The following is a 16,389-nucleotide window of genomic DNA, read 5'->3' as shown; positions in this document are numbered from 1 at the left end:
TATATTTATATATGCACGTATGTGTTTTTGAATCGTTGTAAGTGTCTACACTTTCTATTTTTACATGCAGACACGTGCAACAAATTATAACAAAATTCATCAGCTTCTTTAATTTTCTTTCTATGCTTAGCATAAGCAAGAAACGATTCGAAATTAAACAATTCTGCTTGGCTTGCTTCTTCTCTGTACAACGTAATAGGCTCCTCTAAGGCTCAGCTTATCGCCGACGAATTTTTTCTTCGGCGTCCAACGACGTATAACGTTATTCTTCGTCTCAGAATTCAGGAGACTATATAATTTAATATTAACATCTCGTTCGACCCTAGAACCAGCTGACTCGATTATTATATTTTACTAAAATCACGATTAAAATCACGATTGGAATTCTTCTGATTTTAGTTGGGATTATATTTTATTTACAAGTTGATTAAAGTTAAACTTCTCTTTCGTTGAGTCCGCATATTCAATTGCATTTAACTGTAACTCTCTATATTCTATGTAAAATCAATCATACAGATAACAAAAAATATACATATCAAAACTTGAAAACAAAAAATCGTCATCTTTGAGCGAGATAATCTTCGTGATAGCTTTGATTTATTAGAACGATCTACAATGATTCTTTTGTACCCCATATTGTTTGTATAAATATACAGAATAAAATATTGTACAACATTTTCTAAATGAGGAGATTCTTGAGCTAAGGTAACATAATTTTAAATGTTTCTACGGTTTTGAGAATCATACAAGAGCAAGAAAAAGAGATAGTCGAATATAATAAAGTATAGGCATTTGTAGCATATTGCACCGTCATTTTACATATAGTTTATTTTGACTTATAAAAAAATGCTGATTAGACCACTCTTTTTATGAGTCATAAAAAGTTGTCGTTCAAAATGAATATTGTAACAGCAAGAAAAAAAAAAGAAAACATTTATAAAACATTTCATTTGCACGTTTTCATAGATCACAATTCCATCGTTACGAAGATATGATTTCATTAAATGAAATCGTTCTTAAAATTGATAAATAGTAAGCAACAATATTTAAAAGTGACACATGAGTCACGAATTATTTAAAAACGTTTAAATAACGTTTTGTTTTATCCCTTTTCTTTTTTTGTTAATTCTTTTACAGACATTTCATTCAGTCGTACAAAATTGTATCAAAAATCGTACAAAATATTCGTACAGAGGTACAATATCGTGAAAGTACGATACATTAGAGCTCTTATATTTTTCAACATTGATAGTCAATAATTTAAAAAGCACAAAAGAAAAATATTTAAGAAACATGTAATTATAGTACTGTTAGCTCAGGAATCTCTTATACATGGATACGGTACTTCTAAAGGGACACTCTGTACGGATGTAAAACAATATTAAAAAGTAGAAAATATAGACAAAACTATCGTTTGACAATACTAATTTTTTCTATGGAAATCTTTATGTATTCCGAAAAATAGCATACGACACTCGATTTTAGTACGGACTTCACATCGTAGTTGAATAAAAATAATTGTTGCAATTAAAAAAAGTAATAAGTACAGAAAAGCGGACATATGGGAATTTGATTGACTGGATCTAGGGTCAAATACATCGGTCCGCGCAGAGAAATTCCGTACCCCGGATTCCGAGCGAAGAAGTTACGTTTTATCTTCGTCACAGAATGAAGAAGGAAACAAAATTTATATTTGTTTCCGCATAAGAAAGAAAATTGTCCCTCTATCGCTGGCATACACGGCGAAAGTCCAACGAGGACAAACATTTTTTAATGTATAACGAATTCCAATATGGATATGGACGATTATTTTTGATTACTATTTCTCATATAGTCCTCTTTTTTTAATGAACATCCATAAGAGTGGATGTTTATTTATCATCGTAAAATTACGCAGTTATCCTTAAAAGGGAAATTCATGTTCCCCGGAAATGAGTTAAAAAATGAGATTGTTCGGTGTCAAAGTAAAAACGTAAAAACCAGAAGGAGCGCAAACGAATTAACTATCACATTATAAACTATACTACTGTGTAAAAACGTATTTCCATTCTATGTAGAGCTTACTTACAATAACAAATACAATAAATTATTAACATTGTACTCGGTATAAAATATATTTGAATATATATATATATTATATATATATATATATTAAATATATGATTATATATATATAATTATATATATATATAATATATATGTATATATATATTATATATATATGTATATATATATTATATATATATAATACCAAATGAATCATAAAAACGATGAGAAATGCGTGTTGATAGTTCTTACGAATTTACTTTGGTAAAAAGTATATTATTACACGCCTACAATGCTAGATACGAATAGATATATCTAACAACGGACATTCGGTGACTCGTATACTAACGATAACTGCGTAATTATAATTGATGCATATTATTGCGGTAGACTATACGATTAATTGATCTAATTCATCGAAGAAACTGCTACTGCGCAGTAAGATTGTCCTCGTCTATAACTCGGCTAAATTACAATTCTTTCTCCGCCCGAAAGTTTATTACTTCTTTTACTTGTTATGTTCTTTTCTGCATTTTTTAAATATATATTATTTCTACTATAATGTCAATCGACCATTTTGTTTGGGGAGAGGGGGGAACACTCGAGCGATCCAGTAATTATGGGGGGATACTGAACGTTTCTGCGCGGCCCAGGATTAATTTGCCTGGAAGATCGGACCGCGTGGTAAAACACAGCCATCACGTAAGCTTCGCACTGATTACAAAATCTCTCACGCAGCTTCTCATTCGCACATTCACCGGTCTTTCACTTTCTCCCTCGTGTACTTACAGCTCTCATCCTCTTATCGCATGTATTCCTCTTATTCGACTTAGACTAAATACAATCGTAGATTACAATTATGTACAATTAACTATTTTTTACTGTGAAAATTCCGACGAGGCCGCGTACGAAGTAATCTCGAGAATCATCCCCGTTTTAATCCAACGTTCTTTTAATCGTTTCTTCCTATTTTTTTTTCAAGTTCTCTGTACACATACAATACACACGCATAATTCAGACATACACACATACACAGGAGAATTCGTGTAGACAAGACAAAAAATGTTTTTTCTTCTTTACAACATCAGTCCGTTGAATTCACAGTAGATTCCATGGAGACCTTCGTCAACAACCTCGACCGTTTCTTCAATCTGCTTTCTCTTTCATCAAGGAAAAACAGACATCTGGTCGCCGCCGCGAAATGGCACGCCCGTTTTCATCTCTCGAGTATTGTTTAAGAATAAAACCGGATTATTTTTGTTTTTTCTCGAGGAGTATAAATTCTTCTCATTTAACGTAGGAGAACGTCCGTTGAAGCGAGTCCAGAACGAGTATATCTTAGAAGTCGCGCGACCACCTTGTTCCTCTCGCCGAAATGAGCGTTTTTGTTTCGTGATTCTGTTGCCGTAAGAAGGTGAAATTTATAAAAGAAATTCATTAATATGAACAAAGAATAATCATCGTATATACATAAGATAATGATAATGATTAATAATAATAATATTAATATTAATAATAATAAAATATAATAATAATAAAATAAAAAACATGATCTATAAATATCATCAACAGACTAATGCAAGTAATTCTTACATACAATTTTGTAAAAAATGTTGTATCAAGAACTATCGTATCATAGGCTTAGTGAAAACAGTTGATAAAATTCATACTCCGTACTTTATCAATTATATGTACAACTCCTATTGAAAATCTTGATCCTAAACGGATCTATCTGCAAAACAAAAAATATTTGATCACTAACGATTTGATTATTAATATCGATCTATTTATCGAAGTAGTATTATTCAATTTAATAATATTAGTAAAATATTTGACCTGATTTAAAGCAAATACCAAAAACTTGAAGTTTTGAAGCCTACGACGGCATCAGTGTTGTCTGTCTCTTTCTTAGATCTTTCCACTAAGCCAACGATACGCTGCAACAAATATTATAAAAAATTGTCTTGTAAGAATATGCAGTACCTCGATCTTCTTGGACCGTATCACTTGGAGGAACAGTTTTTCACCTTATTACGGCAACATGCTTTCACCGCAAGCGTGTATCGAGTCCGTTTTCTTTATCGATCGTAAAAATCATACAAGCACCGTATGTATGTGTTCTTGTCCTCTGCTTCATTACTCCACGAGTATCATTAATTATCACCTAACTTGGCATCCCTGCGGTATACTTGTCGCGGCAGGACACGTGGAGGAGTCCCTCTGCACGGAACTATTGTTCTCCTCCTCTTCTTCTTCTTCCTCCTCTCTGGAAGATTCCTCCTCGTCTTGACCCTTGATCGGTGGATTTCTCGTCTCGTTCGAAACTTCAGGACTTCCCGGTTTCTCCCTCGTTAAACTGGACTCCTCACCGTGGACTGGTGGGCCCTTCAACTCGTAGCCCTCTTGACAACGTGTCAATTTTAACCTAATCGGAGTGACTTTCGCCGAACGAACGTTTCTGGGTGCACTACCACCAGTATCTGGGTCGGTAGGTTGTTTCTCCTCGATGTTAGCAGCTACCGATGGGTAAACAGGCTCGTCTTTGACCGGTTCCGGAGGTGGGGGACCTACTCTACTATCAGTCGGATGTCGTTCCTCTTCGTCCTCTTCTTCCTCATCCGTGAGCAAAATCGGTAATTCGTCTGGAGAATCATTACCTTTGCCGAGTCTTATTATTAATTTCGGAGGAGCGGTTCCACCCTCGAGGATACGTACCCTAGCTTCCTTTCTACTCGACTGTCGTTTCTTTCGTTTACTATTTCTATCCTTTTTACTTTTCCCTCTTAATTTCTCATCGTTATCGAAACCGGCCATGATCATACGCCTGAATTTCATACTCTCTCTCTTTAACTCCTCGATGCTCGGTGTACTACTAGGAATACTGCACAACCGCTTTTTCGGCGGTCTGATCCTCGTTCTGTCATCCTGGCCACTTTCTTGGCCACCAATTATGCTGTTACCGATCTTGATCTTCAACTTCGGCGGACCACTGTTCGTAGTAGTGGTCGTGGTGGTCGTAGTCGTCGATCTACCGCCACTACTCTGCCTGCCTCTCCTACGATCCGTGTTTCCGACTGGAGCGTTACCACTGGAACTAGCACCGTTAGTAGCGCTGCCCCGCCTTCTCTCGACGCTTCCCTCTTCCTCGTTAGTATCCAAGAATCCGGCAGATCTTTCTTTTCTTCGTTTCTTCTCCATGTTCGCATCGACGACTGCCTTGTAGTCTTCCCTCGTGGGTATACTGGTCATCGAGGCAACCGCTTTCGGTATTGTTATCACTGTGCGATTGATCTGTGGCATGATGATTGGTGCTGACGTAGCCAGGTTTCCACAGCCTGGCTCGTCCATATTCATATCCTGAGAACAGTACTGCCGGAGCAATTCCTTCTTTCGCATTCGTCTAAGGTTTGAGGTTCCGGAAGCGATGGAAGCACTGGTAGCGGCTGGTGTGATTATCACGGGTGCCTGCTGTGCAAGCGGTGGTACCGACGAGGTAGCAACGTAATTAGCATCCAGGAAAGGACCTTTGATCTTAACCTTCAGCTGGTTTCTCGAATCCGTCAAGGATACTTTATTGGCGTCAACAAAGCCAGAAGATGAGGCATCGATACTCGCATCAAAATTCGGCTTTGAACAGTCTTCTTGACCTTGCTTGATCAGCGCGGGTCCGAATTCTTTCTCGAGGTCTTCTTCGATATCCGGGAGGGCAGGATCATTAGCTGAAACGCTCGTAAACGTACCCAGGAAATGATTCTCGTACGTCTGACCATGCAAGGTAGAAGAACTTGAAGCATCAAGAGTGGAATTGTATGTTCTCATATCGACAGGGCCTGGAATAAGTGGTAGGACGGTATCGAAGCTCTGTCCAGCGTTTGACTGACTTTCCACGACAACAGAATCATCATGACTTGGAGAGCAAGAGAGTCGTCTGTCTTCCAGATACTTCCTGCTACCTCCAGGGCTGGAGAGTCTTGACTGAACGCTTTCTCCGGAAGCCATAACCGTGGAATCTCTCCTTTCGACTCCAGCCGTCGCGGCATCAGTCGACTTCTTTCGCTCTCTCATAGTGCGTAAATCGGCAATATTCGCCTCACTAGTTGAATCTTCGTCGGAATCGAAGTCGTAAACTGTGCCGACTAGTTTGTTCTGAATGGAGTCATCGTGTTGGCCGATACCCGCGCCGGAGACCAGAGAGAGTCCTGAATTTTGTCCGCTTCTACCTCGACCTCTGCCTCTTCCGCGTCCACGCCCCCTATAACCGGAGTGCTGCGCCGAATTTTTGGCACCTCTGCCACGACCTCGCGCTCCAGGAACGTTTTTCTGCGTTTCCTGTCTTGGAGATTTTCCCGGAGACTTCCCTTGCAAAGACGTTACACGAGCAGATGTCCTGGTAGGTTTGGAAGGTGACTTTTTCCCAGAATGTTGGCTCTTGCTGTCCGTTAGAGCTTCTTGAAGGCTCTCGACAACGGTGTCGCTGGCATGACTCTCTGGTGCTACGGTGTTTAAGAAGTTTATTGGCAACGAAGGTGAAGCGGTTACTTGCGTTTGTAATTGTTGTTGCGTCCTCTCTATAGGTTCTGCAGGTGGAACGGTGACTTGTGGAGGTGGTGGCGGTGGTGGTGGAGGTGGTGTGACTATCTTAGTAGGCGAGACCATGGCTGCGGTAAGCGCCATGTTGTGCGAGGAAGACGTGAATGCTGCGGTACATGGCGAAGCTTGTAGATTAAGCGAATCTTCTAGCGGTTTCACGTGTGGCAATAACGATTGAGCTCCTGGAAACGCAGCTCCAAATGCTGGCGGAAAAAGAGCTGGTCCAGGAGAAGGGTAAGGTAAAGGTGCTGCACAGGACTGTGGCGGAAATAGGCTGACTGGACCGGTACCGTAACTCGAATCCGCGTAGTATGTTGTTTCCATGGAACATGGTGGAAACGGAATGCTCGGTACATTCTTGTAAGGTGGAATGGAATGATCCTCCGCGGAAGAGGCGGAAGTAATCGAAGAAGATGTAGATCTTCGGGAAGGCAAAACTTGACTTTCCGCCCACCTGGTGTCTGGACGACCGTTTATATCATTGTACGGTGAATTTTGATCGTACTCCTGCTGTCTGACAACGTCGTCCTCTTTATCGAGCACCCTGTCCATCATTTCAGCAGCCTGATCCTCTTCTGATGCTGGCAAACTGATCAAATGTCTGCTCATTATTTCCATAGGACTTTCTTCAGGTATCTGTTGATCGAGTATCGTCCTTTCGTGTGGCTCTTGCTGACTATGTAGAATCGAATGTGATTGCTGCAAAAGATATTGTTCCTGGATACTCGGTGCGGTCAAATGAGTACGCGCGATAGAATCGTTCTCTGGAATAGTTTCATTAGAAAAATGATTGCTGTATCGACGATTCTGCGTCTCCATCAAAGCATTCAAATGTTGCACATCACTCAGTTCAAAACTATTGATGCTTGGTGGAACCCATCTCTCGTCAGTCTCCGCTCGATCGAGTTTTGATCGTTCCACTAAGCTTACTTTGTTCGCCTCACGATCCTCTTCATAGGCCGCATACCTATCGTTACCGCTCGAGTAGCATGTTTTTCTCTTTTCCTCTACCGTACTCTTATTATAAGTGCTAGGACGGGTTTCATTAATAGCTACCTCTTCTTCGGAAATTTCAACATTTTTTACGTTTAGGACTGGTTCTGCAATAGGCTCGAGGATCTTTGTCTCTTTTTCTGCTTGAGTTTGAGCAAGTTGCTGTTGCTGCTGCTGAAGTTGCGGGGATTGTTGTGGTTGTTGCGGTTGTAGTTGCTGCGGTTGTTGTTGTTGTTGCTCGTACGTTTTTTCTATTGGTGGTTCCTCCTTTTTGATTTCGCCATCCACAGGTACTGCCTCTAATTCGAACTGACTAGAATTTGATTTCTTCGAGAGTTCCATACGCAATTTCTCAACAAGATGCAATGTTTCCCTCGCGCTATCTTCTTTCGAATCTTCCTTGAACCACAACTCATTATTGAACGAGAAACTTAATGGTACACCCCGTTCTTCCGCATCTCTTGATATACCAAATCCATCTTCGTTCACTATTTCTTCTGTTAACATATCCTGGTCAAAATCAAACAATTCCGAAACACTCGCATCTTTACCATGTTGTGGCGAGAAAATTGATCTATTTGCAGATTTTCGTCGTTTTTGATGTTCTTTTTCAGAATTTTCAACTCTTTCCAAAACAGATTTGACGTTGTCATCTTTGCTGCTTTCTTTCTGCACATTGTCTTCCACGGAAACGGGCTGAGGTTCGATATTTTGCGGTGGTTCAACACTTCGTTGTTCGACAATTTCCTCCAGGTTCTTCGTTTGATTCCGATCCGTTTTCTTCTTTCCAGCTATAACTTTCTCAATTTCTGGTACCTCGGAAATATCCTTCTTTATTATCTCTTCCTCCACTTGTTCTTCCGATTTTGGTTTCTCAATAATAATATCGCTCTCGTTAATATGGTTTTTACGATCTTCGTTTTTCACAGCTTCTTTCATTTGTTGACTTTCTTCCACGGATCCCTTCTCTTCCTTTTCCTCGTCACAAGCAACTTTCTCAACTTTCACCTCCGAATTTTTACTCTTAGACAGTTTGTCGTGATGTTCACGTTTCTCCAACAATTTATCTAATCCCCTCAATGATTTTTTCGGACTATCCCTTTCCGCTCTACGCTGTTTCATTTCTTCTTCCAAAATATTGATCGCGTCCTTGCCTCCAATCTTTTTAACTTTCTTCTCTTCGTTCTTTGAAGAATTGTCCATGCATTCGTTAGTTTTTCCTTGATCAACAATCTTTGGTTCGTCTTTTCTACTCTCCTCTTCGTTTTTATTTTCTACTATCTTGACAGGTTGCTTGTCGGTTAACCGTTTCTCCGGTTTCTTGATCGTTTCTTTCCCACTCTTTTCATCCTTTGCGACAGACTCGTTCGGTTTTCGCTTTCTGCCTTCGGACTTGGTCTTCTTATCTTCTTTCCTTGACAAGGACTGCTGCTTACTAGCTTGACCCGACTTTTTGGGAGGTCTGGACCCAGGAACACTTCTTGCCCCATCATGATCTCCAGACCCAATGAGCAGATCCTCATTAGTCTCTGTTCCTGTTGTTGTGGCTCCCGCTGTTGCTGGTTGCTTTTGTTTGTTGTCTCTTTGATCCTGCTTCTTGGCAGTTGCTTCTTGTTGTTGTGTCTGTGGCTGTTGTTGTTCTTTAGGGGTTCTACGAGATTCCTCTCTCTCAGTAGGCGGCTGAAACTCAGGTCCCCGCCGCCCGTCGGAAGTTTTAAGCTTCTTCTCGGGCAGCTTCTTGAGTTTCCGCCCTGAAATTTGTTTTCTTTCAGCATCCTGTCGTTCTGGTGACGTTTTATTAGACTGTTGCCTTCTATTTGCTGTGCTTGAAATTGTAACCGGTTTACTTTTCGTTTTGTTACCAGTATCACTTTCAGAGGAAGTAGAACAAGAAGAACCGTCCACCACTTCATCTGAGAATTTCCTACGTTCTGGATTTTCGGAATCACTGCTACTTTCTGAGGAACTACTACAACTATTACTACTACTGCTGCTATCGCTGTTGCTTGAAAGCACCGACGACTTTTGGTCGCTCGGTTTTCTAGGTCTTCTCGGGCGACTCTCCTTCGAGATGATTTCCTCTTTCCTGGAGGACGATTCTTCTTTCTTAGAAATCAATTCGTCCTTTCTGGATGAAACTTCCTCTTTTCTAGAGGATGAGGAAGAAGAAGATGAAGAAGAGGATGAAGATGACGAAGAGGATGAGGAAGATGACGACGATGAAGATGATGAGGATGTTTCTTCTTTTCGTGAAGGAAGTTCTTCTTTTCTGGAAGAATCGTCCTTTTTAATTTCCTTCCTTTTTCCTGCTTCTGGAGATTCCTTTTTCGATCTTCCGTCAAGCGTCTCCTGTTCGATTTGCTGCGTAGTCTTAGTACCCATGCCACTTTTGATGTGTTCGGCGGCCTTCTTGGCAGCTTGTCTTTGCGGCACATACGCCAAAATCTCCGTTCCATCTTCTTTATCGAAATCATATACATCGTTATTTTTAGTTTCTTTCGACTGTTTGTTTTCTCTCTGTTTTTTATTAGGAGTTTTGTCTTTTGATTGCTTCGACGAGGAACATTTCGGAAATTCCTCGACAGGAGACTTAATTACTTCTGGAGTAGATTCAGGCACCGAATTGTCTTTTTTGCCTTGCTGTGTGCGTTGCATGATTTCCGAAGCTTTCTTCGCAGCTTGTCTCTGTGGAACGATTAATGCAGAAGGTATATATTCTTTCTTTTTAGAGCCAGCTTTATTTTGATTCTCTTTATTCTTCGATCCTGTATTATGATACGTTGATTCGACATGTCTGGGATCTTTGCCAAAACTTTTTTGTGAATTTTTTGACAAATTTGCTGCGGAAAACTCTTTCACCGCTGCTTTTGTGATTAAAACCGCAGAATGAGATGCATGTTCTTGGGAGTCAGAGTCAGTATCTGAATAAATAGTGGAAGCGGTAAAATGCTTCGTTGCGCCACCGCTTAACATTAACAGTTCATCGCTTTCACTACCAGAAGCACTTCCTAATTCTTTCTCCATATGTTCGAGCGTATGCGATCTACTATTCACAAGCTTTTCATTTTCACTGTTATCCCTAAGCGCCGAATGTAATTTATCAGCCGATTGAACAGTCTTTTTCGTTTTTCTTCGCGATAGTTTAGTTTTCGTCGAAACGTTAGTTTCTTCTTCCGTACTCGACTCAGTTTTTGATTTTTCGGTTGTCTTCACCTTAGCCGCATCCGTTTCACTACTACTGACAGATGATAGATCACTGCCATAAAGAGTCTTTCTTCGGACAGAGCCATTGAAGTATAACTTTTTACTAGAGGCACCATTAAAATCTTGTTGTTGTTGTTGCTGCTGTTGTTGCTGCTGCTGAGTCTTCTTCTCTTCACTAGTCGGAGAGTCTATACCAGCGATTCTGGCAATAATCGTGTCAAAGTCGTGAGTGTGATCCTCCGAGTCAGGGTGGGAATATAATCGGTCGTATATCGAAGGTCCATGATTTGCTTCCATTACAGCAGCGGCTGCTGACGGTGGTAAAGGTGGACCAGACATTAGTAAAGCTTGCTTGTGGAAAGTCTGCTCTCGTAATCTGAGGAAGGTTCGACAGAGTTTTTCCCTTCTGCCAACCATGTAACATAGGTTTCGAACTCTTTCCAGATCTTGGCGCAATTGCACAAATGTCCTCATCTTTTCAAGATCTGCTGCTTGTCCTTGATTACGCGATCCACTACCCGAAAGTTCTCCACAACGCGGTGCCAAAAGCGGTTTGTTATGACCGGCCTATAAAATTAAATGAAAAAATTAAGAAAAAATAAATTTAACATAAGAAAGCTGTTCACTTATTTCATTTATGATTTTCTGCTTATTCTCGATATAAATGTTGACTTTATAAAGAAACAACGCTAAAATTAGTGAAGCGAAATAGAATGTTTAAATAGGGTGTAGGAAAAAATAAATTTAAACAAGTAATTCAAACATATTAAATTAATAAGTCAAATTACTTTTATAATTATAATCTTAAATAGAAAAATCGTAGATTAATAACAATCATTAGTACAGAAGCACATAGTAAACAACAAAAAATTATTATTAGTTTCAACTAATATGTGATGTTTTCAAATCTTACTTACCCTTCTTTTGAGCTTCCAATAATTATAAATATAAACAATGCCATCAGGATCGACATCTAACTGCTGCGAAGCGATATCCTTTAAACTCACGTGTTTGTCAAATTCTGCTTCAATTTCCTGTAGTCTAATGAAAAATAGACGAAAATTTATAATAAATATAGGAAGTTGATAAAGAAAAATTAACGAAATAGTGATTAAACACATACTTTGCAGCACGTGCTTGATTTTTCTCTTCAGAAGTCATGTCTTTTCTCTTACGTCTTCTAGACTCTGCATCTTCGGAATCTGATCCCGCTTTGTCAGCTCCACTTCCTATAGTGCTTCCAGTACCTTGAACTTTATCTTTCGTATTTGTTCTACTATGTTTCTGGCAGTAAGACTGTAAATAAAATTTACAGTAATATTCACATTATTATTCTTCAATACCAAAAAAATTGTAATAATAATTAATAATTTAGTACTTTTGGAATTAATATTCTCAATTATTTGATAAATAGTACCCTTAATTTTACTCCATCATCTGCCATTTCGTCTTCAATGATTGCCTTCATTTCTAAGCCATATTTGAAGGCACACGTTACGTGATACGCTGTCTTACACGTCTTTATACTGCACTGGATGCAAGCACCGACCCTCTCTCGACACAATACACATATTAAGGCCCATCGACTTTGCTATAAAGAAAAATTTATTATATGAACTTAAAATTTTTACTTTTTTTTCTATAAAATTTATATTGAACATATATGTATATATATATTTCACATACCGGAATGCTGGATATTTTAGTAATAGGCTCCATTCTTTCGACACAACCAATACTGACTTCTGGGATCCATAAAGCACAAGAAACATGAGCCCATTTTTGGCCACTACGAGTACACTTCATAGCACCACCTTTGTTAGGACAAAGAACACAATCTGGTCGTTGACTTAGAGAACAAGTTCTGCATAGCCATGAACCATCTGGTATTGAAGTAATTCCATAACATGCTTGATGTACACATATATTGCAGCAGTCACAAAATACCATTTCATTTCCTTCCTCAGAATCAGGCTAACAAAATAATTTTTATTACTATTCAGTATTATTAATCCTGTTTCATGAAATTAATCAGAAGATACTTACAGATCTGCAAACATCGCAAATCACATTTTCATCATACTCAATACCAAGACCTTCCTCATTCTTGACTATAGTTTGTATTCTTTCCCAACAACGAACTTCCAGTTCTTCTATCACACGTTCCAATTGTGATTCCGTAATAGGCAATTGTCCAGCCTAAAATTATAATGCAATTATAAATTATAAAATTATATAATAAAACTATGCAATTTTGAATAAACATTTACTTTCATATTTTGGCTGTAAAGAATAAATTATACATGTATAAAGTTTTATTATTCATATCCATTAAATCTACTAAAATAAAACAGTAAATGACAAATATAGATTATTTATTCAATCAAATAAGAAATTTTTATTGACTTATTTAACGAAATGTTATGTGATGAAAACTAGTCAATTTCAAGCATACCTGTGCACGTTCACCGTTTAATACATCCAACCAAGCAATATCAGTATCATCAAGGTCATAGGCACAAGCTTTTTCTGCTCGTGCTGGAGTTGTGCTTAAATGATGATCTTCAGGGTTGAAATAATCATCACGAGATATCCTTACGAACTTTTTAGGTCTATGAAAATTCCATCATTGAAGAAAATTAGCAAAAGACTATTCATTTATATTATGTTAATTATAGTTATTAATATGTAAAGTGATACATGTCTAAAATTAAACTAAAAATCAGGAATAAAAATCACATTTCCATCAAGTATAAATCATTTTCTAACCAAATATAGAATAGACATTAGGTTCCAAATAATTTTTAAAATATTAACATTTCTTTTTAGAAAAATAAGATCAGTGGTTCCTTAAAGCATTCTATTAACTTTATGAAACCTCAAAGATTATATTTTAATATGCAGAAAGGATTTTTCTCTTGTAGTAGTACTTGCTACAGTACAGCAATTACCATGTAGATAATGACAATAGTGTTGTAAATTATAAGTAACATTATAATAATTGTTTCGAACAAAATTATTTATTAAATTCAATGTAACTATTGAATATCTATCATATTCAAAACATAGTTATTTTCAGACATATTTAAAGAAGATACAATAAACTGTAAATATGACTTACAATTTAAATTCACTGTGCTGCTTTATAGGTGTAGCTTGTGTGATAGTGACTGTTGGTTCTGGAAGGGAGTCTGGGTTGACAGGTACTTGAACACCTCTCTCCCATTCTTGCTTCCATTGATCAGTAATAACCCAATATTCATTGGGACTTAGTGGCTCACTGTCAGGTAATTTCATTGCGCTAATCAAATCCTTACGAAATAATTCTGCAGGAGCCTCAGCAGAGGAGCGATTATATATACTAGAGATTTTAATGTCACAGAGTGGTCTGGGGGTCCAGGATGCCCCTCCTTGACTGGACGACGCCATCGTCTCCTCCTCTTCTGAGGGCCCCATGGTAGCTGCCAGCGACGACGAACCCGACGCTGGGACCAGCCTACATTTGCGCCTTTTGATTGCGCCTGGGCAAGACGCCAAATCATTGTCGTTTCTATTTATTCGTTTGCCTCGCTGTGCCATTCTACTATACCAAGTGAGCTAGCGGTACGTGGCACGTGCAGGTGAGCCGCGCACACCCTAAAACATTTCATTATTGTAAATTAAATGAATAATAAAAAAAATTTGAAGCAAAGGTATTTATTTAATTACTCACTACATAGTCGTCCATGTATTTATTATCTAGAAAGCGGATTCCTCTTGGAGCTGCAACAACAAAAATATAATTGTGGCTTTGATCTAGTTAAAAGAAAAGCTTACAAAATTTAATTAAAACTTCTTCAAATAATTATCAACTATGTCTTAACACCAAATATGATTCCCTGTGCAAAATTAATTGTTCTTCATAAATAAAGGAATATTTATATAGGAATAACAATATTACATGATTTTAATAAAAATATTACATAAAATAAAATTTCCATGCTTAGATACAACAAATGGAGTATATCACATTAAAATGAAAACAAAGCAATATATAAAATCAACAATTTATGCATTACATTGTATAAATTTAAATTAATAACTGTTTGCAAAGAAATAATAGAAAAAAGAATCAAATCTAGTAAAAATAGTACATATATGCAATTATAATACACAGCAGTAACTGCGTAGAAAAAATATGTAGAATACGATTATTGAAACATATTTCATACGATACACACTGCAATAATGTTCATCAATTAAGTAGAAATGTATTATTACACATAATAAAAATATGAAAGTAAATATAGATAAAGAATTGGTATTACACAGAGATCATAACTGTAAGACACAAAGCATTCCTTCGCAAACTGAATTTGCAAAGATAACATTTGAGATTAGAACTATTCGATAACACAAATTGACAATTCTACTAATTAGCACACATTAAGATGTTTATATCAGAATTCTAATAATGCAAACACGTTTGAGAGCATAACACTCGGACAAAAGGACTGATGGTATAGACCGATTGTATTGCAGGGGGTCTGCGGCCGTTGATCCTCGATGGCCGCCGCGGAGAGGTTATAAATGGGGCAGTCCAGCAGGAAAAGTTATTATTCGAATGAAATAGTTTTCCCGTAACGTAACAAGGCGTCGAGGAGTTGGAAAAACACAATAATCTTGGTGAAACTGATCGCCGTGGCGGGTGGCATGTAAACATTGCGACGAAGTTACTCCGCGGCGACGCTCGAGCGGCGCCGAGGCTCGACCGTGAACGATCGCTGTATGACTTTCGATGACTCGACACGAGGAAGTCGAGGTTCGCGGTCGAGAATAGACGTCTAGAAGAAGATCGGGCGGAGAGTCGAAAATGCTCACGGGTCCATTGGGCTGGTGGTGCTCCTGCTGGCCGACAACATTGACAATACAGATGGCGACAGGCTCGACTCGCACACGAATCTCGATACACACGTATACACATCTGAACGCACACGCAGCCGAATTTCAATACACATGCACAGAAATGTAAGTAAATACGCACACGCGACGTAAGAACACAGGTATGCACGAACGTGAATATATACGCACACGATGTTGATACGAACACGCGAGCACAAGTTCGACACGCACACGTAAACATGAACACGCACGCGCGCGCAAGAGAGAGCAAGAACGAAAGAGACAGAAAAAGATAGAAATGGTCGGAAGGCAGTAAATGCCTTATTATTGATCTATCGACGGAGAGGGTGATTTCGCGCGCGATGATGCACGTGACAAATAATAGCCGGTATGTCTGATCGTGAATGATCGAATTATTCTTCGATCGGTAGCTCCGAGATGGCAGTAGTCCGAGTACGCCTCTGTCACGGCAGCCTAACCAAGATGTCCTCATTAGCAATTCGAGTCGCAGCCGCGACCAGCTCGGTTTTACTCACTTCGTGGCCCGAGGGCTCCTGTCGAGCTCACTCGACGCCCTCAAATAGCCTCCGTAAGGACACCCGATGGCTTTCTTCCTCGCGCGGTGCACCGAATCGATATTGTATTTACATTAATGTGGATACTGCTGTTTGGCGC

General features: G+C 38.7%; 1 protein-coding gene across 9 annotated transcripts; it reads right to left on the bottom strand.

Annotated features, from left to right (window-relative positions):
* Positions 1-384: 384 nt before the first annotated feature.
* rno (PHD finger protein rhinoceros) lies at positions 385-14,412 on the bottom strand. Of its 9 annotated transcripts, XM_076620014.1 has the most exons (11): positions 13,955-14,412; positions 13,289-13,445; positions 12,880-13,032; positions 12,520-12,807; positions 12,251-12,424; positions 11,957-12,129; positions 11,751-11,874; positions 4,074-11,400; positions 3,883-3,983; positions 3,644-3,778; positions 385-3,444 (listed from the first exon to the last, which is right to left on the bottom strand). In XM_076620014.1, the coding sequence occupies exons 1-8, from the start codon at positions 14,410-14,412 to the stop codon at positions 4,207-4,209; spliced, it is 8,721 nt and encodes a 2,906-aa protein (XP_076476129.1). In that variant the 3' UTR covers positions 385-3,444; positions 3,644-3,778; positions 3,883-3,983; positions 4,074-4,206. The 9 variants fall into 9 exon arrangements, with proteins under 9 accessions (XP_076476129.1, XP_076476124.1, XP_076476125.1 ...); XM_076620009.1 differs by having other exon boundaries at positions 3,883-11,400; XM_076620010.1 differs by having other exon boundaries at positions 3,724-3,778; positions 3,883-11,400.
* Positions 14,413-16,389: the final 1,977 nt, after the last annotated feature.

This window comes from Bombus vancouverensis, chromosome 7, assembly GCF_051014615.1.
Source record: "Bombus vancouverensis nearcticus chromosome 7, iyBomVanc1_principal, whole genome shotgun sequence".
In the NCBI taxonomy this organism is placed as follows: Eukaryota; Metazoa; Arthropoda; class Insecta; order Hymenoptera; family Apidae; genus Bombus; species Bombus vancouverensis.
This window is presented reverse-complemented; position numbering and strand designations above follow the sequence as displayed.

Bases quoted from the DNA above. Each gene is read 5' to 3' on its own strand.
- rno (XM_076620007.1), bottom strand. From the start codon at position 14,412: ATGGCACAGCGAGGCAAACGAATAAATAGAAACGACAATGATTTGGCG. The intron at 13,033-13,288 runs GTATGCTTGAAA...TTATAATTTTAG, and splicing joins TAAACGGTGAACGTGCACAG to GCTGGACAATTGCCTATTAC. The intron at 11,401-11,750 runs GTAAGTAAGATT...TTAATTTTATAG, and splicing joins ATTGGAAGCTCAAAAGAAGG to GCCGGTCATAACAAACCGCT.